General features: G+C 34.6%; 1 protein-coding gene across 16 annotated transcripts in view; it reads right to left on the bottom strand.

Annotated features, from left to right (window-relative positions):
* Nucleotides 1-18944, bottom strand: part of MYCBP2 (MYC binding protein 2) — a 241384-nt gene that overhangs the window by 100784 nt on the left and 121656 nt on the right. For all 16 annotated transcript variants that reach the window (XM_073212475.1, XM_073212476.1, XM_073212480.1 and 13 more), the window contains 7 exons: nucleotides 15871-16092; nucleotides 12029-12220; nucleotides 9797-10003; nucleotides 8836-8967; nucleotides 7470-7648; nucleotides 1780-1922; nucleotides 6-106 (listed from right to left, as the gene is read on the bottom strand). In XM_073212475.1, the coding sequence (XP_073068576.1) occupies nucleotides 6-106; nucleotides 1780-1922; nucleotides 7470-7648; nucleotides 8836-8967; nucleotides 9797-10003; nucleotides 12029-12220; nucleotides 15871-16092 (1176 nt within the window). The remainder of the gene's footprint in view (nucleotides 1-5; nucleotides 107-1779; nucleotides 1923-7469; nucleotides 7649-8835; nucleotides 8968-9796; nucleotides 10004-12028; nucleotides 12221-15870; nucleotides 16093-18944) is intronic.

The following is an 18944-nucleotide window of genomic DNA, read 5'->3' as shown; positions in this document are numbered from 1 at the left end:
CACACCTTGGGGATAGCAGCAGCTACTGGTCCTATGTAGGCTATAATAAGGGGGAGCAGCATGGAAAACAGACTGGAAGAGCTAAGCAGTTCTGGAATGTCATCAGCTAAAAAAGGCATTGAAACTATAGTTAGAAGGTAATTTCACTGTAATGTATATGCTATACTAAATCTATATTCTATTCTCTTGTGCAAAATTATAATTGATTTTGCTTATAAAAGACCTGGCACTATTCTAAGGGCTTTCTTTACATGTGTTATCTCAGTTAATTCTCAAAATAAGATACTCTTATTATCCCTACTTTTTAGATGGGGAAACCAAGGCACACAGTATTTAAATACCTTACCCAAAATCATACACCTGTAAAATGACAGAGCCAGGATTAGAACCCTGGCATGTAAAAATTTTTAAGGATGCTCTAGGTAGTTAGCTAATAGACATCTTAGTTTAACATGTCTGAAGTACTCCTCCCCATCCACAGAGATAGCCAAACACCTTGGAGTCATTCTTGACTTCCCTTTCAGTAGTAGCCATGATCACAAACCACTATTCTTGGTGCCACACATGGCTGTCTGCACATTAGGCAAATAACCTAATGTGTGTATCTCTCAGGTTACTCAGCTACAAAAGGGGATAATACCAGCACTTCCCTCATTGGATATTGTGAAGATTAACTGAGTTAATATATGCAAAATGCTTACAAGAATGTCTGCACGCATTAAGCATTACAAAAATGTTTGCTGTTATTGAGCTGTACTGCCGCCTTTCTTTTTTTTCCAAGGAAAGCACTTCACTGAATATATTCATGAACATGATGGTGGACCATATATTGAGTCTTGATTGTGAAGCCTTTTACATTAAAGAACAATTGTTCTCATTTGTTTCTAGATCTGCTGTTGCATCAAAATAGGCTGGGCACTTACTTGAAAAATACAGTTTTTTTTAGATCAGCATAAACCCCTAGTTTGAATGAACCAAAGTTTCCCAGGTGGTTCTGATGTGCAAGTAGCCATAGGAATAATTGTTAACGGTAAGGTGTGTTGGGTAACTGAATGTTTTTGTAAGTATAACTGCTGCCAGTGGAGGATAGCTAGATAACTGCATGGGGAATTGGGGCAAGGGGAGATGGTAAGAATGTTATCCATCCATGTAAAAGCAGACAGGTGCTTGCACCACGGCAGCCTAAACTATGAGAGATCAGATACAGAGGAGCATATAAACTGGAGACTTTCCAGTGGAAGAACTCACAGAATTCAATTTATACAAATGCATCTGGAGAGATGTTTAGGACTACCCAGACCTTGGGGTAAATGGCAATACCATAATTGGAAATAGGAAAGAGGAAGAAAAACATCTAAAGGAGAAAACAAATGCTTTTTGATTACCAAAGAAAGGGTAAAGCAAAGACTCAGTGTGATGAAGAATTTTTCTACTGGTTTAACAGAAAATGACAATATCAGGTAACTGCTTTAGAAAATTCTAAAATATCCTGCATTAGGGCATAGAGAATATCACAGACCCAAATGAACATATGTGTATGTGTAGATCTATAATAAAGAAAACACTCTGTCTAGAGAGTCTGCAAGATGGTTCCTTTTCAGGAACTCTGTGCATAAGCTAGAGAATAAAGCATCTAAAATACAACCACTAAGAAAGTGAAAGATCATGGTGAGCATTTTGTAATGTGGTATAATTATTAAATCACAATGCTCTACACCTGAAACCTATATGATATTGTATATCAACTATACTTCAATAAAAAAGAAAGAAGAGTCTTACCATCCACAGCAAGAGCTCTGTGCAAGAGATCTTTTGCAGCTCGAACAACAGTGCTTACCACGGAGAGAGCTCTGCTACAGTTTTTATCTTCTTCATTGGCTTTACTCAGAAGTTGGGATTGTAAATCTCCATCAAATTCACTCCTGCAACATGAGTAATGCATGAGATTATTTTACATGGTAAGTAAAACATGACTTAACTCTAAGAACCATAATTAGATCAGAGCTCCTCATTTAAAGTTCAACAAGTTAAAGTTAAAAAAAAGTAAATATGCGAGAGAACCAAGATGGCAGCATGAGTAGAGAAGTGGAAATCTCCTCCCAAAACCATATATATTTTTGAAAATACAACAAACACAACTATTCCTAAAAGAGAGACCAGAAGAGAAGACACAGGACAACAACCAGACTACATCTACACCTGTGAGAACCCAGCGCATCGTGAAGGGGGTAAGATACAAGCCATGGCCCAGCGGGACCTGAGTGCCCCTCACCCCAGCTCCCGGAGGGAGGAGAGGAGTCAGAGCAGGGAGGGAGAGGGAGCCCAGGACTGCTAAACACCCAGCCCGAGCCATCCGCCCCGGAGGACAGACACACAGGGTGTGCGTGGGGTACTGGATACTAGGGAAACAGGACAGTAAAACCTGTGAGTAGTTCCCAGCAGCTGGTGCCCCCGGGACAAAGAAAAGCAATTGCTTTCTGAAAGTCTTAAAGGGACACGGACCCCACGGCTGGACGGAAGTATCCCGGAACACTTAGCCTAGCAGCTGGGAATCCCAGGGAACTCCGGGCATCCTGATCCCCTGGGTGGCAGCGCAGCTCAGAGGCCCCTCACAGCGATAAACAGCCTCCCGCCTGTTCCTCCTCTGACCATATTGGAGAAGTAGCCTGAGGCTGGCCATGCCCACAGCAACCACAGAGCTCCACAGCAGCCGGGCAAGAATTAGAAACCCCGTCTGCATGCAGCTACCCAGCACAAGTCGCTAGGGGTCACTATTCTCCCAGGAGAGGAAGGCCACAAACCAGCAAGAAGGGACTTTCTCTTAGCCAACACATGTGCCAGCTCCCCATAAATACCTCTATCGCCATGAAAAAGCAGAAGAATTTGATACAGACCAAGATCACAAAGGCAAACCTGAGAAGGAGATAGACCTAACTAATCTCCCTGAAAAAGAATTAAAAATAAAGCTCATAACCATGCTGATGGAACTGCAGAGAAATATGCAAAAGCTAAGAGATGATGTCCAGGAGGAGATTACAGAAATGAAACAATCTCTGGAAGGATTTATAAATAGAATGGATAAGGTGCAAGAGGCCACTGATGGAATAGAAAACAGAGAACAGGAATGCATAGAAGCTGATGCAGAGAGAGGTAAAAGGATCTCCAGGAATGAAACAATATTAAGAGCACTGTGTGACCAATCCAAAAGGAACAATATCCGCATTAAAGGGGTACCAGAAGAAGAGAAAAAGGGACAGAAAGTGTCTTTGAAGAAATAATTGCTGAAAACTTCCCCAAACTGGGGAAGGAAATAATTGATCAGACCATGGAAGTGCACAGAACCCCCAAGAGAAGGGACCCAAGTAGGACAACACCAAGACACATAATAATTAAAATGGCAAAGATCAAGGACAAGGACAGAGTTTTAAAGGCAGCTAGAGAGAGGAAAAAGGTCACCTACAAAGGAAAACCCATCAGGCTATCATCAGACCTCTCAACAGAAACCTTACAGGCAGAAGAGAATGGCATGATATATTTAATGCAATGAAACAGAAGGGCCTTGAACCAAGGATACTGTATCCAGCATGACTATCATCTAAATATGAAGGAGGGATTAAACAATTCCCAGACAAGCAAAAGTTGAGGGAATTTCCCTCCCACAAACCACCTCTACAGGGTATTTTAGAGAGACTGCTCTAGATAGGAGCACTCCTAAGACAAAATAGATGTCAAGAGAGAAAATAAAATCACAGCAAAGAAAGCAGACCAACCAAATACTAACTAAAGGCAAAAAATAAAATCAACTACCCACAAAAACAATTAAAGGAAACACAAAATAGCACAGAATAAAACAACCAACATAAAGAATGGAGGAGGAGGAATAAGAAGGGAGAAAAATAAAGAATCATCAGACAGTGTTTAAAATAGGTCAATAAGCAAGTTAAGTTAGACAGTAAGATACTAAAGAAGATAACCCTGAACCTTTGGTAACCACGAATCTAAAGCCTTCAATGGCAATAAGTACATATCTTTCAATAATCACCCTAAATATAAATGGACTGAATGCACCAATCAAAAGACACAGAGCAATAGAATGGATAAAAAAGCAAGACCCATCTCTATGCTGCTTACAAGAGACACACCTCAAACCCAAAGACATGCACCGACTAAAGGCCAAGGGATGGAAAAAGATATTTCATGCAAACAACAGGGAGAAAAAAGCAGGTGTTGCAGTACTAGTATCAGACAAAATAGACTTCAAAACAAAGAAAGTAACAAGAGATAAAGAAGGACATTACATAATGATAAAGGGCTCAGTCCAACAAGAGGATATAACCATTATAAATATATATGCTCCCAACACAGGAGCACCAACATATGTAAAACAAATACTAACAGAACTAAAGGAGGAAAGAGAAAGCAATGCATTCATTTTAGGAGGCTTTAACACACCACTCACTCCAAAGGATAGCTCCACCAGACAGAAAATAAGTAAGGACACAGAGGCACTGAACAACACACTAAAACAGATGGACCTAATAGACATCTATAGAACTCTACATCCAAAAGCCACTATTTACAATAGCCAAGAAATGGAAGCAACCTAAGTGTCCATCAGTAGATGAATGGATAAAGAAGATGTGGTACATATACACAATGGAATATTATTCAGCCATAAGAAGAAAACAAATCCTACCATTTGCAACAACATGGATGGAGCTAGAGGGTATAAATAAGACAGACAAACACCAAATGATTTCACTCATGTGGAGTATAGGAACAAAGAAAGACTGAAGGAACAAAACAGCAGCAGAATCACAGAACTTAAGAATGGACCAACAGTTACCAAAGGGAAAGGGACTGGGGAGAATGGGAGGGAAGGGAGGGATAAGGGTGAGGAAACAGAAAGGGGGTATTACAATTAGCATGTATAATGTGGGGGGGGCCATGGGGAGGGCTGTGCAACACAGAGAAGACAATAGTGATTCTACAGCATCTTACTACACTGATGGACAGTGACTGTAATGGGGTTTGTGGGGGGCACTTGGTGAAGGGAGGACCCTAGTAAACATAATGTTCTTCATGTAATTGTAGATTAATGACAACAACAACAACAAAAAAAAGTAAATATGCAACTATATAATTTCAAGGAGTGACTGGGCTTTAAAGAAAAATAAAGCAGTATAAGGGCATTAAGTTATTTTAAATAAGATCAAGGAGCATTTATCCTAGGAACTGATACCTAAACAAAGGCCAAATTACATTAGAAAATACAAGTTCCAAGTAAAAATATTCAGGCACAAGGACAGTTAAGATAAAGGTTCAGCCAGGAACAAGTTTGGTGAGTTCACAGAGGGAATAGAGACAAGTGTGACTGGAAATGAGCATGAAGGAGATGGGTGGGAAAGGTAACGGGAGTCAGATCAGATCATGTGAGGTCTGAGGCCACAGTGGTGACTTTACATCTGGGATGGGAAGCTTTAGGAGGACTTTGAGCAAGGGCAGAACTTGACATGATGTACACTTGGGGAGGTCACTCAGGCTGCACTGTGGGGCACTGACTATAAGAGGAAATACTAAAAGGAGGGAGCTCAATTTAGAGGCTATACAGTTATCCCAGCCAGGGGAGTGATGGTTGGGACTAGACTATTAATTATGGGACTGGTAGAAAAGGTCAGATTTAGGATATGTTAAAGGTACAGCTGCCAGGTCTTGTAAAGTGTGAGGGTAACAGGGAAGTCAAGAATGACTCCAAGGTATTTGGCTGTCTCTATGGATGGGGAGGAGTACTTCTGATTTGTTAAACTAAGATGTCTATTAGCTAACCACCTAGAGCATCCTTAAAAAGGACGTGTGTATGGTACTGACTGCTAGCAGTTAAAGGTAGGTTATCTGGAGTCCAGTTTCCTGCCTACAAGCCCCAGGACCATAATTTACAAAAGTGTGACTTTCAGCAAGTTGTTTAACCACTCAGTGTCTCAGTTCCCTCACCTATAAAGCAGGTAGAGGAAAAAGTTACCGTGAGGACTAGCTGAGATGACACAGGTAGAGCACTCAGAACATTGTGTGGCATAAAGCAAGAGCTCAGTGCACATTAACTGTCACCATGATCATCTCCATTATTGTCACTCAAATGGAGGTATCAAAGGGGGACCTGGCTATTCAGTCTAAGGGCTCAGAGAGGAGATGAAAGCTAGAGATACAAACTTGGGAGGCATCAGAGTAGGATGGTATTTAAAGTTAAGTGATTTCAATCTTTTTACATTTAGTTAATTTTAAATTCAAAGCTAAGGTATTTAAAGCTTGGTAGAAAACATCAAAAAATCTAAATTTTGTCTACGATATAAAGCCTGGATAGCAGATGTTTCTAAGGGGCTCTTAGGCTTTTCAATACATGTAATCTTCTTTTGTGCATGATATGGTTTTCAACCTATGATTTGAGAAAGAGAAGAATGTATTATTTAATTTAGTGCTATATAACAGAAAAAGCTTTTCATGATTGGGATAAAAAGACTTGAAAGCTTTTGTATCTCAGCAGCAATATGCCACTATGTATGTAAGGACTAATATTTCTATACCACTTCACATGGAGAAAGGAAGCAGAAAAACTACATCTAGGGAACCTGTTTTGTACTAATTGCCTAGGTAGTGTCCCCAGATTGTTCATGAAAGAAACAGAGGAAACAACAAGCCTCTGAAAGTGATAAGCAATTTCACTGACTTGATGCTAAAGCAGTTAAGGACAAATGTAGTGAATGGTACTCACCACTATCTACTACAATTCTAGTTAAATTGCTAAAAATATTTCCAACTCAGTGAGAAATGTATATTTTAAAGTTTTTTTTAACTCCAAATTATCATTATTTTGCAGTTTATTTTTGTTAAAAGAATGTATTTGCAAAAGCATTACTTAACTCCAAATTATCATTCTTTATTTTCCACTGTTTATTTTATTAAAGGAATGTATTTACAAAAGCATGACTTTTAGCAAAAAAGGAATGTATTTTGTTAAAAATACAAGAAACACATTATTACATATCTAGGGATCCAAAGACTAGATTCATACATCAAAATATTCTGTAGACTGGATAATAGGATCAAGGCAACACTAGTACTTGGTTAGAGTTGATCTGATTGTTAATTTTCAGTATTTTTAAAAATAAAAGAATTTCATTTAAATCTGAAACTGCAGACCACAAACTATAAAGTGTCAACAAACAGTACATATGCCCAGCACATAAAAATTTCAAAGACATTAAAGAAGTGACTTTAAAGCATTCATCTTTATAATAAACACTGAATTTATATATTAAAATCAGAATTTCTTACATGAATTAGCACAAAGTTGTGCAGGAGATACACTACATATTTCATTTTAAGTACCCATTTAGGGTTTTTTACCTTGGTAGTAAACTGTGTATGTTCTACCTCTTTCAAAGAGTTCCCTGTATCTCTATACACACACCTACCTATAGTAGAGTATCTGTGGGATCTGTCCTCTGGTCTGGTTTGTGCCATTACTACTCAGGCTGCACGTGCTGAATGTAAACGTCACGCCATCAGGGCACTGTACTGTGGTCATCCCTCCATCTCCATTTGCTGTACGGCTTCCATAGTTCCTCAAGCGCACAGCATATTTAACATTTTCCTTCACAGTAAAGATGTAAAACATGTTTATATTTATTCATAATGTACAGAGGATACACAAAAAGAACTATAATAATAAACTGGGAAAATAAATTGAATTTCTTTGCATATTTATAAATGATTTAGCTAAATGAGTTTTTATGAATCAAATAGGAAGATACCTAGCATTTACTGATGTTTATTATTTAACAGAAACTGTACCAAGTACATTATGTGATTTGATTCATCCTTAAGTGACCTTATAAGGTAAGGGCCATTATAATCTCTATTTTACAGATGAATAATCTGAGGTACAGAGAAGTTAAACAACTTACCTAAAGTCACATAGCTAATAAGCGATAGAAGTAGTATTTGAATATATATAGTATGACTCTGGTTATTGCTCTTAATCACACTGTAATCAGTATTGACCATAATAAAAGATTATAAATATATAAGCTAATATTTTTATGTGATCAGTTTAACTTTTGAAATAACTTTAACTATGAGAAAAAATAATGGTGAGTCCATTGTATTTTTATCTTAAGATACACTCAGAGACAGAAATAAACAGGGAGACACACATGGGAAAAAATATCCATAAGGAAAAGTTGTCCAAAATAAGGTACAGTGTACACAGAAAATGTGAGATATAGAAACTGGTGCCTTATGATCCATGACATAAACTTCATAATGAAGGGTTTTGTTTTTGGTATCTAAACTTTTTGATGAAGTCTCTAATGAACTTAACCTTATCCAAAATTCTGCTCAATAATGAAAATTATTGGAGTTAAATTCAGAATTACTTTATTATTTTAATACTAAGTAAAATTTCTCTGTTTTGCTAAATAGTTATTTACTGCTAGACAATTACATTGTATGAAGTAACAACTTTAATAGTTAATATTATCTGTTAATCTGTTAAGACCACTTGTTTTTTAAATGAGTTTTGGCACAAAAATGAAGGAAAGGAACTAATATTTGAGTAGGTCTTGTTTGACTCCAAAACCTGAGGATAAAACTTTCCACTATACCAGACTTTGAGATATCTTTTGCAAAACTAGAATATAAAACAGTATAGTATCCATAGTATAGCTGATACTCTGTAACATTTAAAGTACCACATAAAGGAACACTTTTCACTATTTTTTAAATTAAACTAGATAATAATACCTCTTATTTAAAAAAGAAACATATTGTTAAAATTACCTTTAAAGGAACAACTTTGTCAAGTCTGATTTCAGCTATATCACTGGGTGAATCATCCGTTGTATAGGTTCCCTTGACTAATTCCAGAGATGTCCATCTGTGAGAATGAGTCGAATCTCCTGAATGTTCACTCTAAAACAAAACAAAAGCTTCCATGATACTCTTAATTTATGACATGAACAATTTTTACTTATAATCAGTTATTGTTTTTGAGAAGTTTATTTCCTTGCATATAAAATTATCAAACAGCATTTCCTCATACATAAAAAATAATTTTTGGTACTCCAAACTATTAACTTTTGATTTCTTGAGCAGTCTACAACCTAAATCATATAAGTGGGCTTATTTACCTAATGCCTTAAAATGATGCTCGCTTCTTTGTAAGAAGAGTACTGTAATATTGAGGGAAATAATTAATTTAAATTAATTGCTCAAAAGAATCAAGATACAGATAGCTATTTATTAGGAAATGATTTACATGCTAACTTTCTATCCCATTCTAATAAAACCTTGAAAAACTCAGGTACTTTATATAATTTAGATAATATAGTAAGATACAGCCAATAAAGTAATAAATGTTATCTCTACTAAAAATCATCCATTAGCACTCTGTGGCAAAATTGCTTAATCACTGATATAGGTCATCAGATTAGTCTGAATATTGTTGTTTTTTTAAAAATTAGAGTAAAAAAAGTACTAAAGATTAGTGATCAGAGGCTTTGCTATATAATTTCTAGACTTCTAATTTATAATATTCCCTGAAAGTGTAAGAAATATGAGGCAGGATGATTCAAAATGGCACAAAAGCAATCATGCAGCATCACTCTATTGCAATTTCAAGGTCATCCACCTATGACTAATCTGCTGACCCCTCAAATATTTGGACCATCATACCATGATAATGATAAGTCCTGACACACAACTTACACAGCAAGATGGACACTGTAAGAGTGGTACTTACATCATCAACCAACACCTCTAATTCATATTCATGAATTCCACCTCCTCCATAAACAGAAAAACCAACCACAACTATTCCAGGTTTGTCTACTGAAAAACAGATTGCATCAGGGGACCCATTCCCAGTGTTCCAACTTCTTCCCTGACTTGTTTTTGTGAATCGGTTAGCACTGGCTTTAACAGAGTGGAGAGAATTAAGTCCATCAACCTATGAACAACAGAAGCAAAAACATCAGTTGTCTGTGTGTTAATATTCTAACAAAACAAAACTGCCCAAAGATTTCTATAAATTCAATAAAATAACCTATATTTAACAAGTGGAATTAACCTTCCTAAAAATACAGTGTATAAGATATTAACCAGCAATAAACCTAAATTTTATCATTCTAAATTCACAAAAAAGTGTCACTTGTCAATACTGTCTCCTTTTAGTCATACTAAACATTTTACTTAATTTATAATGTCAGAATTGTAAACTTTTACATTATCAAATCATTACATATGAATGAATTATCACTTACTTTGAAAAGAGATACCAAGAAGTTCATCAACATTCTACAGACCAATAATTTTCAAACTATGCTACACAGAGCTCTAGGAATTCTGCAGAAATAGGTATCCATTAAAGAAGTAGACACAGGTTCCCCTCTATGGTGAGTTTTCAAGTAAGACTTAATTTGCAAAAAATAATCTATATCTTAAGTTTGAATGCCACTAATGTATATTATGATAACTTGGCATTCAATATTTAAATATATGTATAAATATTCAAGTACCACACCACTAATGACAGACTCATTATTGAGGATCAGAGAACTTATTTTGGTTTGAAACCATTTTAACTTATAGAGCCTGCTCGGACCTAAGTTGGCAGCAGAGATTTACAGGACACACAGGAGGGGAAAAAATGAAATTTATGATTCTAGGTACAAACTGCTCTGAGAGAGAAGGAAATATGGGTATCTAAGACAGAACCTTTGAGAACTCCCAAGGTTGTGTGTTAGGTACCTGCCATTCTGAGTATACCTTTTCATTAGAAAGGTAAGCTCATAGGGGGATAACTAGATAGAAAGCTTCTGACGGGAATTACAGACTTTTTCCTCCAGGATCTAGTACAAAAGAGAAGTGTATTATAGACTGAATGAATAAGTGAAAAAAAAAAGGTTTTTTTTGACAAGGGCTTCAATGTCCTCCTAGGCCAAAGTCAAAGCTAACTAAGAAACAGAGGACAGGCTTCCCAGGATAAAATACTACAATCTGTTTGGTGTGTGGAATCATTCGGAAATCTTAAAGGCTAACCCATGAATCAGTAATGAGTATATACTGGATGGATTAATTCAGAATGGATCCTAAAATAAATCTATCTAAGAAAAAGCATAGACTAGGAATTATAAAAATAAAACAAAAGATGATTCTTGGCAAGAAACTTAAGACCTGCAGTCACTGGGTACATGCTAACTGTTAAACATTCATTTTATAATGATACATTTCACATTATGACATTTTGAAAACCAATTTACTGACTTTTTTGGGAAAGAAATTCACTGAATTCAGTCAAAACATGTATTTAAATTATAAAACAGAGTGAGCAGTGCAGTGAAATGGTGAAAAAAAGTTACTTCACAAAATGTAAAGGTACTTTTAAATGTTTCAAAGTAGTTTTCTCAAATATAGTATTTGATTCTTTCAAAATGTGTTAATGGCTGTACTACAATGTGAATGTACTTAATGCCACTGAACTCTACACATAAAAATAATTAAAATGGTAAATTTTATGTTAACTATATTTACTACAAATTGGTTAAAAACTGCTGACATAGGTGAGATAAAAATTATTATTCCAATTTTACATATGTATTTGTCTAGGGTCAATCAAGTGGGCAGAGCTAAGGTTTGAACCTCTTTACCTTTCCCATGCCATGTGCTCATTATTAGCAGTCCTATTTCTATTACTCTTTATCTGGCAATGTGAACTAATTTGGCTTATATTGGAATGGGACATGGACGTTGTGCAATGGGGTAGCTAATGTACCATATTTCTGTGACATGGTAAACTGGTGAAAGAGAGGAAGCAATTAAAGGAAGAAAAGAGGTACATGGCAGGGAAAAACAAATGGCCTAACTTGAAGACCTTTTAAAAAACACAGTGGGATTCTGGGCCCAAATATCTAAGAGAAACTATGTGGAATTGTACTGAGATATGTGATTACCCAATTTCAAAATACAACATTACCTCAGATCCCAGCGCTGATGCTGTTAGCTCACTGACAATACTGGCCAGCAATCCACAGGTGTTGGAGACCAAGTGGGAGGAGAAGAGCTCGTTTTCTCTCCTGAGGCTGTTTCTGACAGGGAGCACAACAATAACCAGCATTTTCTCCAGAACTTCACGAAAGCTTGTCATCCCTGAGATATTCTCTTCGCTCTATGATACACAAATGGGCAAGGCAGTATTTTATTTTCCTTCACATCAGTATTCAACTGCAAAATCTTGTCTTTCTAGAGGACACATTTAAAATTCAGATGTGAGTCTATGTCTACAAATTTATCCAGTTGTATGTGGAGTCACTCTATCTATTTTTCACTTAGAAATTCTTTTTAAATTATTAGTCTCTGTTTATCACAAAAGGAACATACACTTATGTTTGCATTTTTATTAGCTTTGAGTCATTTCCACTTATTCTCTTATTTAACGTTGCAATAATAATCTTATATGACAGAAATAAACTCTTCCTATTTAAAAAGCTTTTTCTATAGGACAAGATCCCAATCTGAGGTAATTGTTTCTGCCATATTTCGAGGTAAAGCAACTAAGAAATAGTCTATACAAATCTATATCCTAGTAAAATTCTTTCTGTACATGCATATGATAAAAATACAGGATTCTACTACTACTTGATTTAAGAAGTGAAGATAAGAAATTTCAATCCTACTAAAGGAAAAATTTCAAGATGAATTAGAGTCCCACTGAAGACCAAAAGGAAAATAATTTTTTCCCCAAAAAAGTGGAAAGGATTAATTAAATTATTAATTAATTTAATTGATATCCATCATAAACGTAATTTATGTCTTTTACCAGCCTCATTATCTTTTAGCACACTGCAGACAGAGAGCAAAAGAGATTCAATGTCATAGCAGGCTAATCATGACCAACAATCCTTTCAGTTTACTGTAGACTAGGGAAGTAAGCAATTTGGAATCCAGTTTCAGTTTCTTCATAGTGTCTCAATTTCATGTGTAACATGAGGGGGACTATTTGCTATGATTCAGTTATCAAAATCATCTGCTGCCCCTGAGCTAGCAAGCTCTTCCATAATACTTACATTCCACACTGCTTCACAAGATATAGTGTAATATATAGAACAAACTCAATGGATTTCATAAATCATAAAATCTCAGGGTGGAAAAGGGTTTTAAATCACTCATCCCAAATAACTCAAATATGTAAATGAGTATACTTCAACCATTAGAGGAAATTAAGTAACTTTTCAGTTAAAATCATCATGAACATAATTATGAATCACTTTCAACATCTTTCTTAAAGTACAGTCTTAGGCTGAAAATAATTTTCCAACTTTAAGTTATTCTATTATCATCTGAATAAGAATTATCATCACATTTATGTCAACTTCTTGAACAGTTTTTCCTGACTTTCAAAATAATCAATTCTTGATTTTGTTAAAACTATAATTCTTTTATCTCTTATATCAATTTCGTTCTCCAGAAAAATTTATTTTTTGGAACATCTCAGCTAGCTTTGGATGAAACTCAATACCCAGTTGTACTCCATAATCAATAATCTAGAAGAGCTTTATTTCAGCAGTGGGGTATGGTGGATGGGTGGAGTATATTTATTTAGTTATGCCCTGTGAGTTTCTAATTAGTAATTAACAAATTCATATAAGAAACTTCCCATACAATCTTAAAATGGAGTTAACAGTATCAATTTTATTTAGTTGAAGGACCAAAAGAAAAAAAACCCAAACTACATAACTAGCCATTGAAATTTTAGAAACTCTTATTCACTGTGAGAGACACTAGCTTTTTAGAGGGCATTTTAGTAATTTTTTGTAGCAGAGTCTTAATATGTTTTTCTTTGACTTAAGTTTTCCACTGCAGAAGATTTATGATGGGAAAAAATCATCATGAATATGCATAAAAATTTAGTCAATTTCAGCAGCATTGTTTAAAATACTGAAATACTGGGAACAATCTAAAATACCTATCTTCCCAAACATCTACTTATCTATCTATGGAGAGATAGGGAAAGAGAAAAAGGATTGGTTAACTATATTATGCTACACCCAAATGGTAGAATTCTATAATATCTACTAATAACAGGATAGGAGAAAATATACTACGCAGGATATACCTTGGTTATACTAACCAGATAGTAACACAGACATACAAATACAGTTTTTAATTATTAATAATTAACAAATGTTAGTACTTGTCACAAAATGTTTTTAAGATTTTTTAATTTTAGTATATTTTTAGGAAAACACTGCAACTCTGAAAAGAATCCCAAAAGAAAAACAAAGATCACCCATAACTTTATCACCTTAGCATTATTTTCATCTCTCAGTAGTCTCTTTCAAAATGTTTTATATTGTCAAATATGTATATATAAGGCATAGTCATTATGTACACACACACACACACACATATATATACATTTTGTATATATATTTTGGTTTCTAATTTTTTAATTTAAAAATTAAGAACATCTGCCTTGATAGTAAGTGTAAATATAGTTCTTTTAATGGCTGAACTATATTCTATCAGGTTGATATATCCAAATTCAACTACTTCACTTAATAATGAACATGTCAAGGCTCTAATTAAGGTTTTTCATTTTTCTTTTCAATAAAATACACATAAAAACACATAGCTTTAGTCTTCCAATTATTCCCTTGGATAATTCTGCAGATACTCATCACACATAATAAGGAATTCAAAATTTATCTTATAAAAATATTTTTCAGTTTATAGACCCCCAATTCAAGAGCTATCATTAATCTTCTTCATCCTTATCTCAATTAGTACTTAATTAAAATCTCAGTAAACAGCAGGCACACAATACTAGTTGAAAGACTGAAGGGAAAAGGACTATTTACACTAATCATACAATTCCATAAACCATCTATAACTTGGTAGGTTTCTTCACAGTCTCACCAGCATAGACCTTTTAAGGGAAAATAACTTACTTTTCCTAAATAAATTTATTACAAACAATAGAAGACCTCAATTGATACCTCAATAGAATCTTCACTCACAATTATTAGTAATGCTGAAATTTTTCCCATGCTAGGTTACTCTCTAAAATCCCTCTTATATTTATTTGTATTATTTCTACTCTGATACTACCGAGGCAGTGTATTGACTCTTCAAATTTTCTTCCCATTCAATTTTTTTGTTCCTACATGTTATTGAAATTTTTCTCAAAATTTTCTGTTGCTTCAGCGAACAGAAAATTACTACTGTTCAATGGTTAGGGTGACTTCTATTTTGTATTCTTTTTCTTTTTTTCTGCTTTTACTTTAAAGATTACTTCTCATCCACATAGTAGCAAATATATATGGTTTTCATGTGTATTAAAGCTAATATTTCTCTGTAGAGCTTTCTAATAAAGTAGTTACTAAAGAACGTTTCCTATGACTATTGTTTTACAATGCTTATTTTAACATACCAAAATGTGACAGAAAAAACGTTATTCTCTAATTATATCTTGACAACTTGAAATACTATAAACATTTGTTGGTATCTGCAACTTTCAAATGGTTCAATAAGAAACAAATATACAGGAATTCATTACATAATTCTCTCAAATTTTTTCTAGGTTAGGGATCATTTAAAATAAAAAATTAAAGAAGAAATTTTTTTTCATTTAAATTTTTCATTAATGATTGCTTGTTTAAAGGTAATTATTAGCAGTCCTATTTCTTTTTCTTATGAAACTCAGCTATTTAGTGAATTATTTGCCAATATAGAGGAAAAAGCACCAAGCTGAAAGGGAATGCCTCCCTTTACGGTTTTATTGCTTCAATATAAAAGACATTTCAGAAAAAGCCCTACCTGGCTGAGTTTTTCCATATGTGCTACCAAAAGAGGGAAACGATGAACTAGTGTTGAGTCATTCTCTGTACTAACTTGCTTAACAATTGATCGTAGTAGTACTTCTCCATCATATGCAATAGGGAAGATAGAAGTCAGCTTAACCGAAGTGTGACACAGTGCTGACATAACAGCTGCAAGGAGTCGGCTACTGGATGTCTTGAAGTTTGCTTCTTGGATATCCTGTTAAAACAAAAATATGCATCTCACCAAAGAAATACTACATCAGTATAATCCATGTTTCTGGATATATGAAAGATAAACAACCCTTTCAATTATACCAAAATTTTCTAGCACTTAGTCATTTTAATTGTCTTGTTATAGGATAATATATTCTTTTAAAGACAATTCAGTTACTACCCAATGAAGATAGAAAATTGTTAAATATGATCAGGAAAAATCAGCCTCCTATTCTCTAGTAAATTAGTTTATTTATATATCTTCAGAATCAGTCCTCTCTAGACCTATTCCCCAAAAAAGACATCCAAAAAGCCTCGTTAGTTTACATCTATGCATTTTCAGTAACAAGCACTGAAATTATCTTCCTCAAATAATAGTTTAAATTGCAATTTTATGTTACTATAATGACACTTCACTAAAGTTACAAAATTATGTCATGCCATTGCAGCTTATTCAGAAAAATTAGTAGCATGCTTGTAAAATTTTTATAACAAAGTATTAAAATTTCTCAATGCAGGATATATATATTAATTCACAGATACTGTGTACATATTGCTTAATTCATCAAACAATTAATCAAAGTCAGGTTAAAAGTAAAGCAGCATTCTATATGGTAAACCAACATTTGTTAAAGTTAGCCTGTTTAACAGCAAAAGAAGAAAACAACGACATCAGACTGGCAAGCTGAGGCAGTAATTAAGTTGTGCATGAGTCCAGGCAATAATCTTGCCCCAGGAACTTGAGCGGTAAAATACACTACACCCTGTCTCATGGCAGGGATGGACCTGGAAGACATTATGCTACATGAAATAAGTGATGAAAATGAAAGAAAAATGCCACATGACTCCACTGATGTGAGGAATCTAAAATAATCAGACTCATGGAAGCAGAGAATAGAATGGTTGTTACCAGGGGCTGAGGGAGAGCGTCATGGGGAATTGGTGGTCAATAGGTATGAAGTTTCAGTTGTGAGAGATGAATAAGAGCTGGAGACGTGCTGTCCAACATTATACCTGTGGTTAACCCAAACTTTGTTCAGAGGGTAGATCTCATTTTAAGTGTTCGTACCAGAATGAAATAAATTTTTTTAAATGGCAAGAAAAATTAAATAAAAATGTAAATATCTTAAAAAATAATAATAAAAACAAAGTCACCTACCCAGATGTCATCACTGGTCTCAACTAGGCTAGATATGCTGGTGATGACAGTGAATATTTGCAGAGGATGAGGAGGCATTAGAACTTCAATTACAATGTTGAATAGCAGTGGTGAGAATAAACCCTTTGGTGCCTTATTCCTTAACTTAGGGCAACAGTCAGTATTTCACCATTAAGTATGATGCTAGCTAAATATTTTTTTGGTAGACATCCTTTATTTAACTGAGGTTGTTTCCTTAAACCCTAGTTTGCTGAGAAGTTTTCTTTACTGAATAAGAGCTAATTTTGTCAAGTCCTTTTTATGCATCTATTGAGAGGATCACAAAATTTTCCCTCTTTATTCAGTTTAATATGGTGAATTACATTAATTTTTGAATGTTAAACTAACCTTGCATTTCTAAGATATACCTCACTGGTTATATATATTTTTGATATTGCTGGATTTGATTTGAAAATATTGTTAAGAAATTTTGCTTCTAGGTTTCTGAGTAGTATCTCTCTGTAATAATTTTTTCTTTGTCAGATTTTGGTAATCAGATAAGGCTAACTTGATAAAATTAGTTGGGAAATGTTGCCTTTATTTTCTGAAAAGGTTGTAGAAGATTGATATTATTTCTTTCTTATAAGGCTAATAGGATTCAGCAATGACAGTATCTAGGTCTGAAGTTTTCTTTCTTGGAAAAATTTTTGATAATGAATTCAGAATTTATTTGTTTTTGTTTATTTAAGAACAATTGACACACAATATTGTATTAGTTTCAGGTGTACAACATAATTATTCAATATTTATTTATTTTACAAAATGGTTGCTATAAGCCTGGTTACTATCTGTCACCACATAAAGTTGTTACAATATTATTGACTATATTTCCTCTGCTGTATTTTACATCCCTACATCTTATTTATTTTATAACTGGGATACTGCATCTATTAATACCCATTAACTATTTTGTACACTCCCAGCCCCATCAATTTGTTCTCTGTATCTGAGTCTGTTTCTGTTTTGTTTATTCATTTGTACTGTTTAGATTCCACATATAAGTGAAATCATATGCTATTTGTTTTTCTTTACTTTATTTCACTTGGCATAATACCTCTAATTCCATCCATGTTCTTGAAAATGGTTAAGATTTCACTCTTTGATGGCTGAATAGTATTCCACTGTGTGTGTTCACACACATACAAGCCACATCTTTATCCACTCATCTACGAATGGAAACAAGTTGCTTCCATATCTTGGTTACTGTAAATAATGCTTCAACTCTTAAAACATAAGAGTTCATGTTTTATTGACTTAGTGTTTTTGTTTTCTTCAGATAAATACCCAGAAGTGGAATTTCTGGATCATACAGTATTTCTATTTTAACTTTTTTAGGAACCTTCACACTGGTTTCCACAGCAGCTGCGCTAACTGACATTCCCACCAACAGTGCACAATGTTTCCCTTTTGTCCACATCCTTGCCAACACTTCTTTTTTGTCTTTCTGGTAATAGGCTTTGTGACAGGTGTAAGGTGATACTGAATTCAATTAATGAATATAAGGCAATTCAGATTTCTCTATCTGTGTGTGTGTGTGTGTGTGTGTGTGTGTGTGTGTGTGTGTGTGTGTGTATGTTTGGGCATGGTGTGCACATGCCAGTTTAGTTGTTTTATTTTTCAAGAGATTAGTCTACTTTAAAGTTATGTTGTCTCTTCAG

This window comes from Manis javanica, chromosome 9 (assembly GCF_040802235.1).
Source record: "Manis javanica isolate MJ-LG chromosome 9, MJ_LKY, whole genome shotgun sequence".
Lineage (NCBI taxonomy): Eukaryota > Metazoa > Chordata > Mammalia > Pholidota > Manidae > Manis > Manis javanica.
Note: the sequence above shows the minus strand (reverse complement) of the source record. Positions and strands in the feature narration are given on the sequence as shown.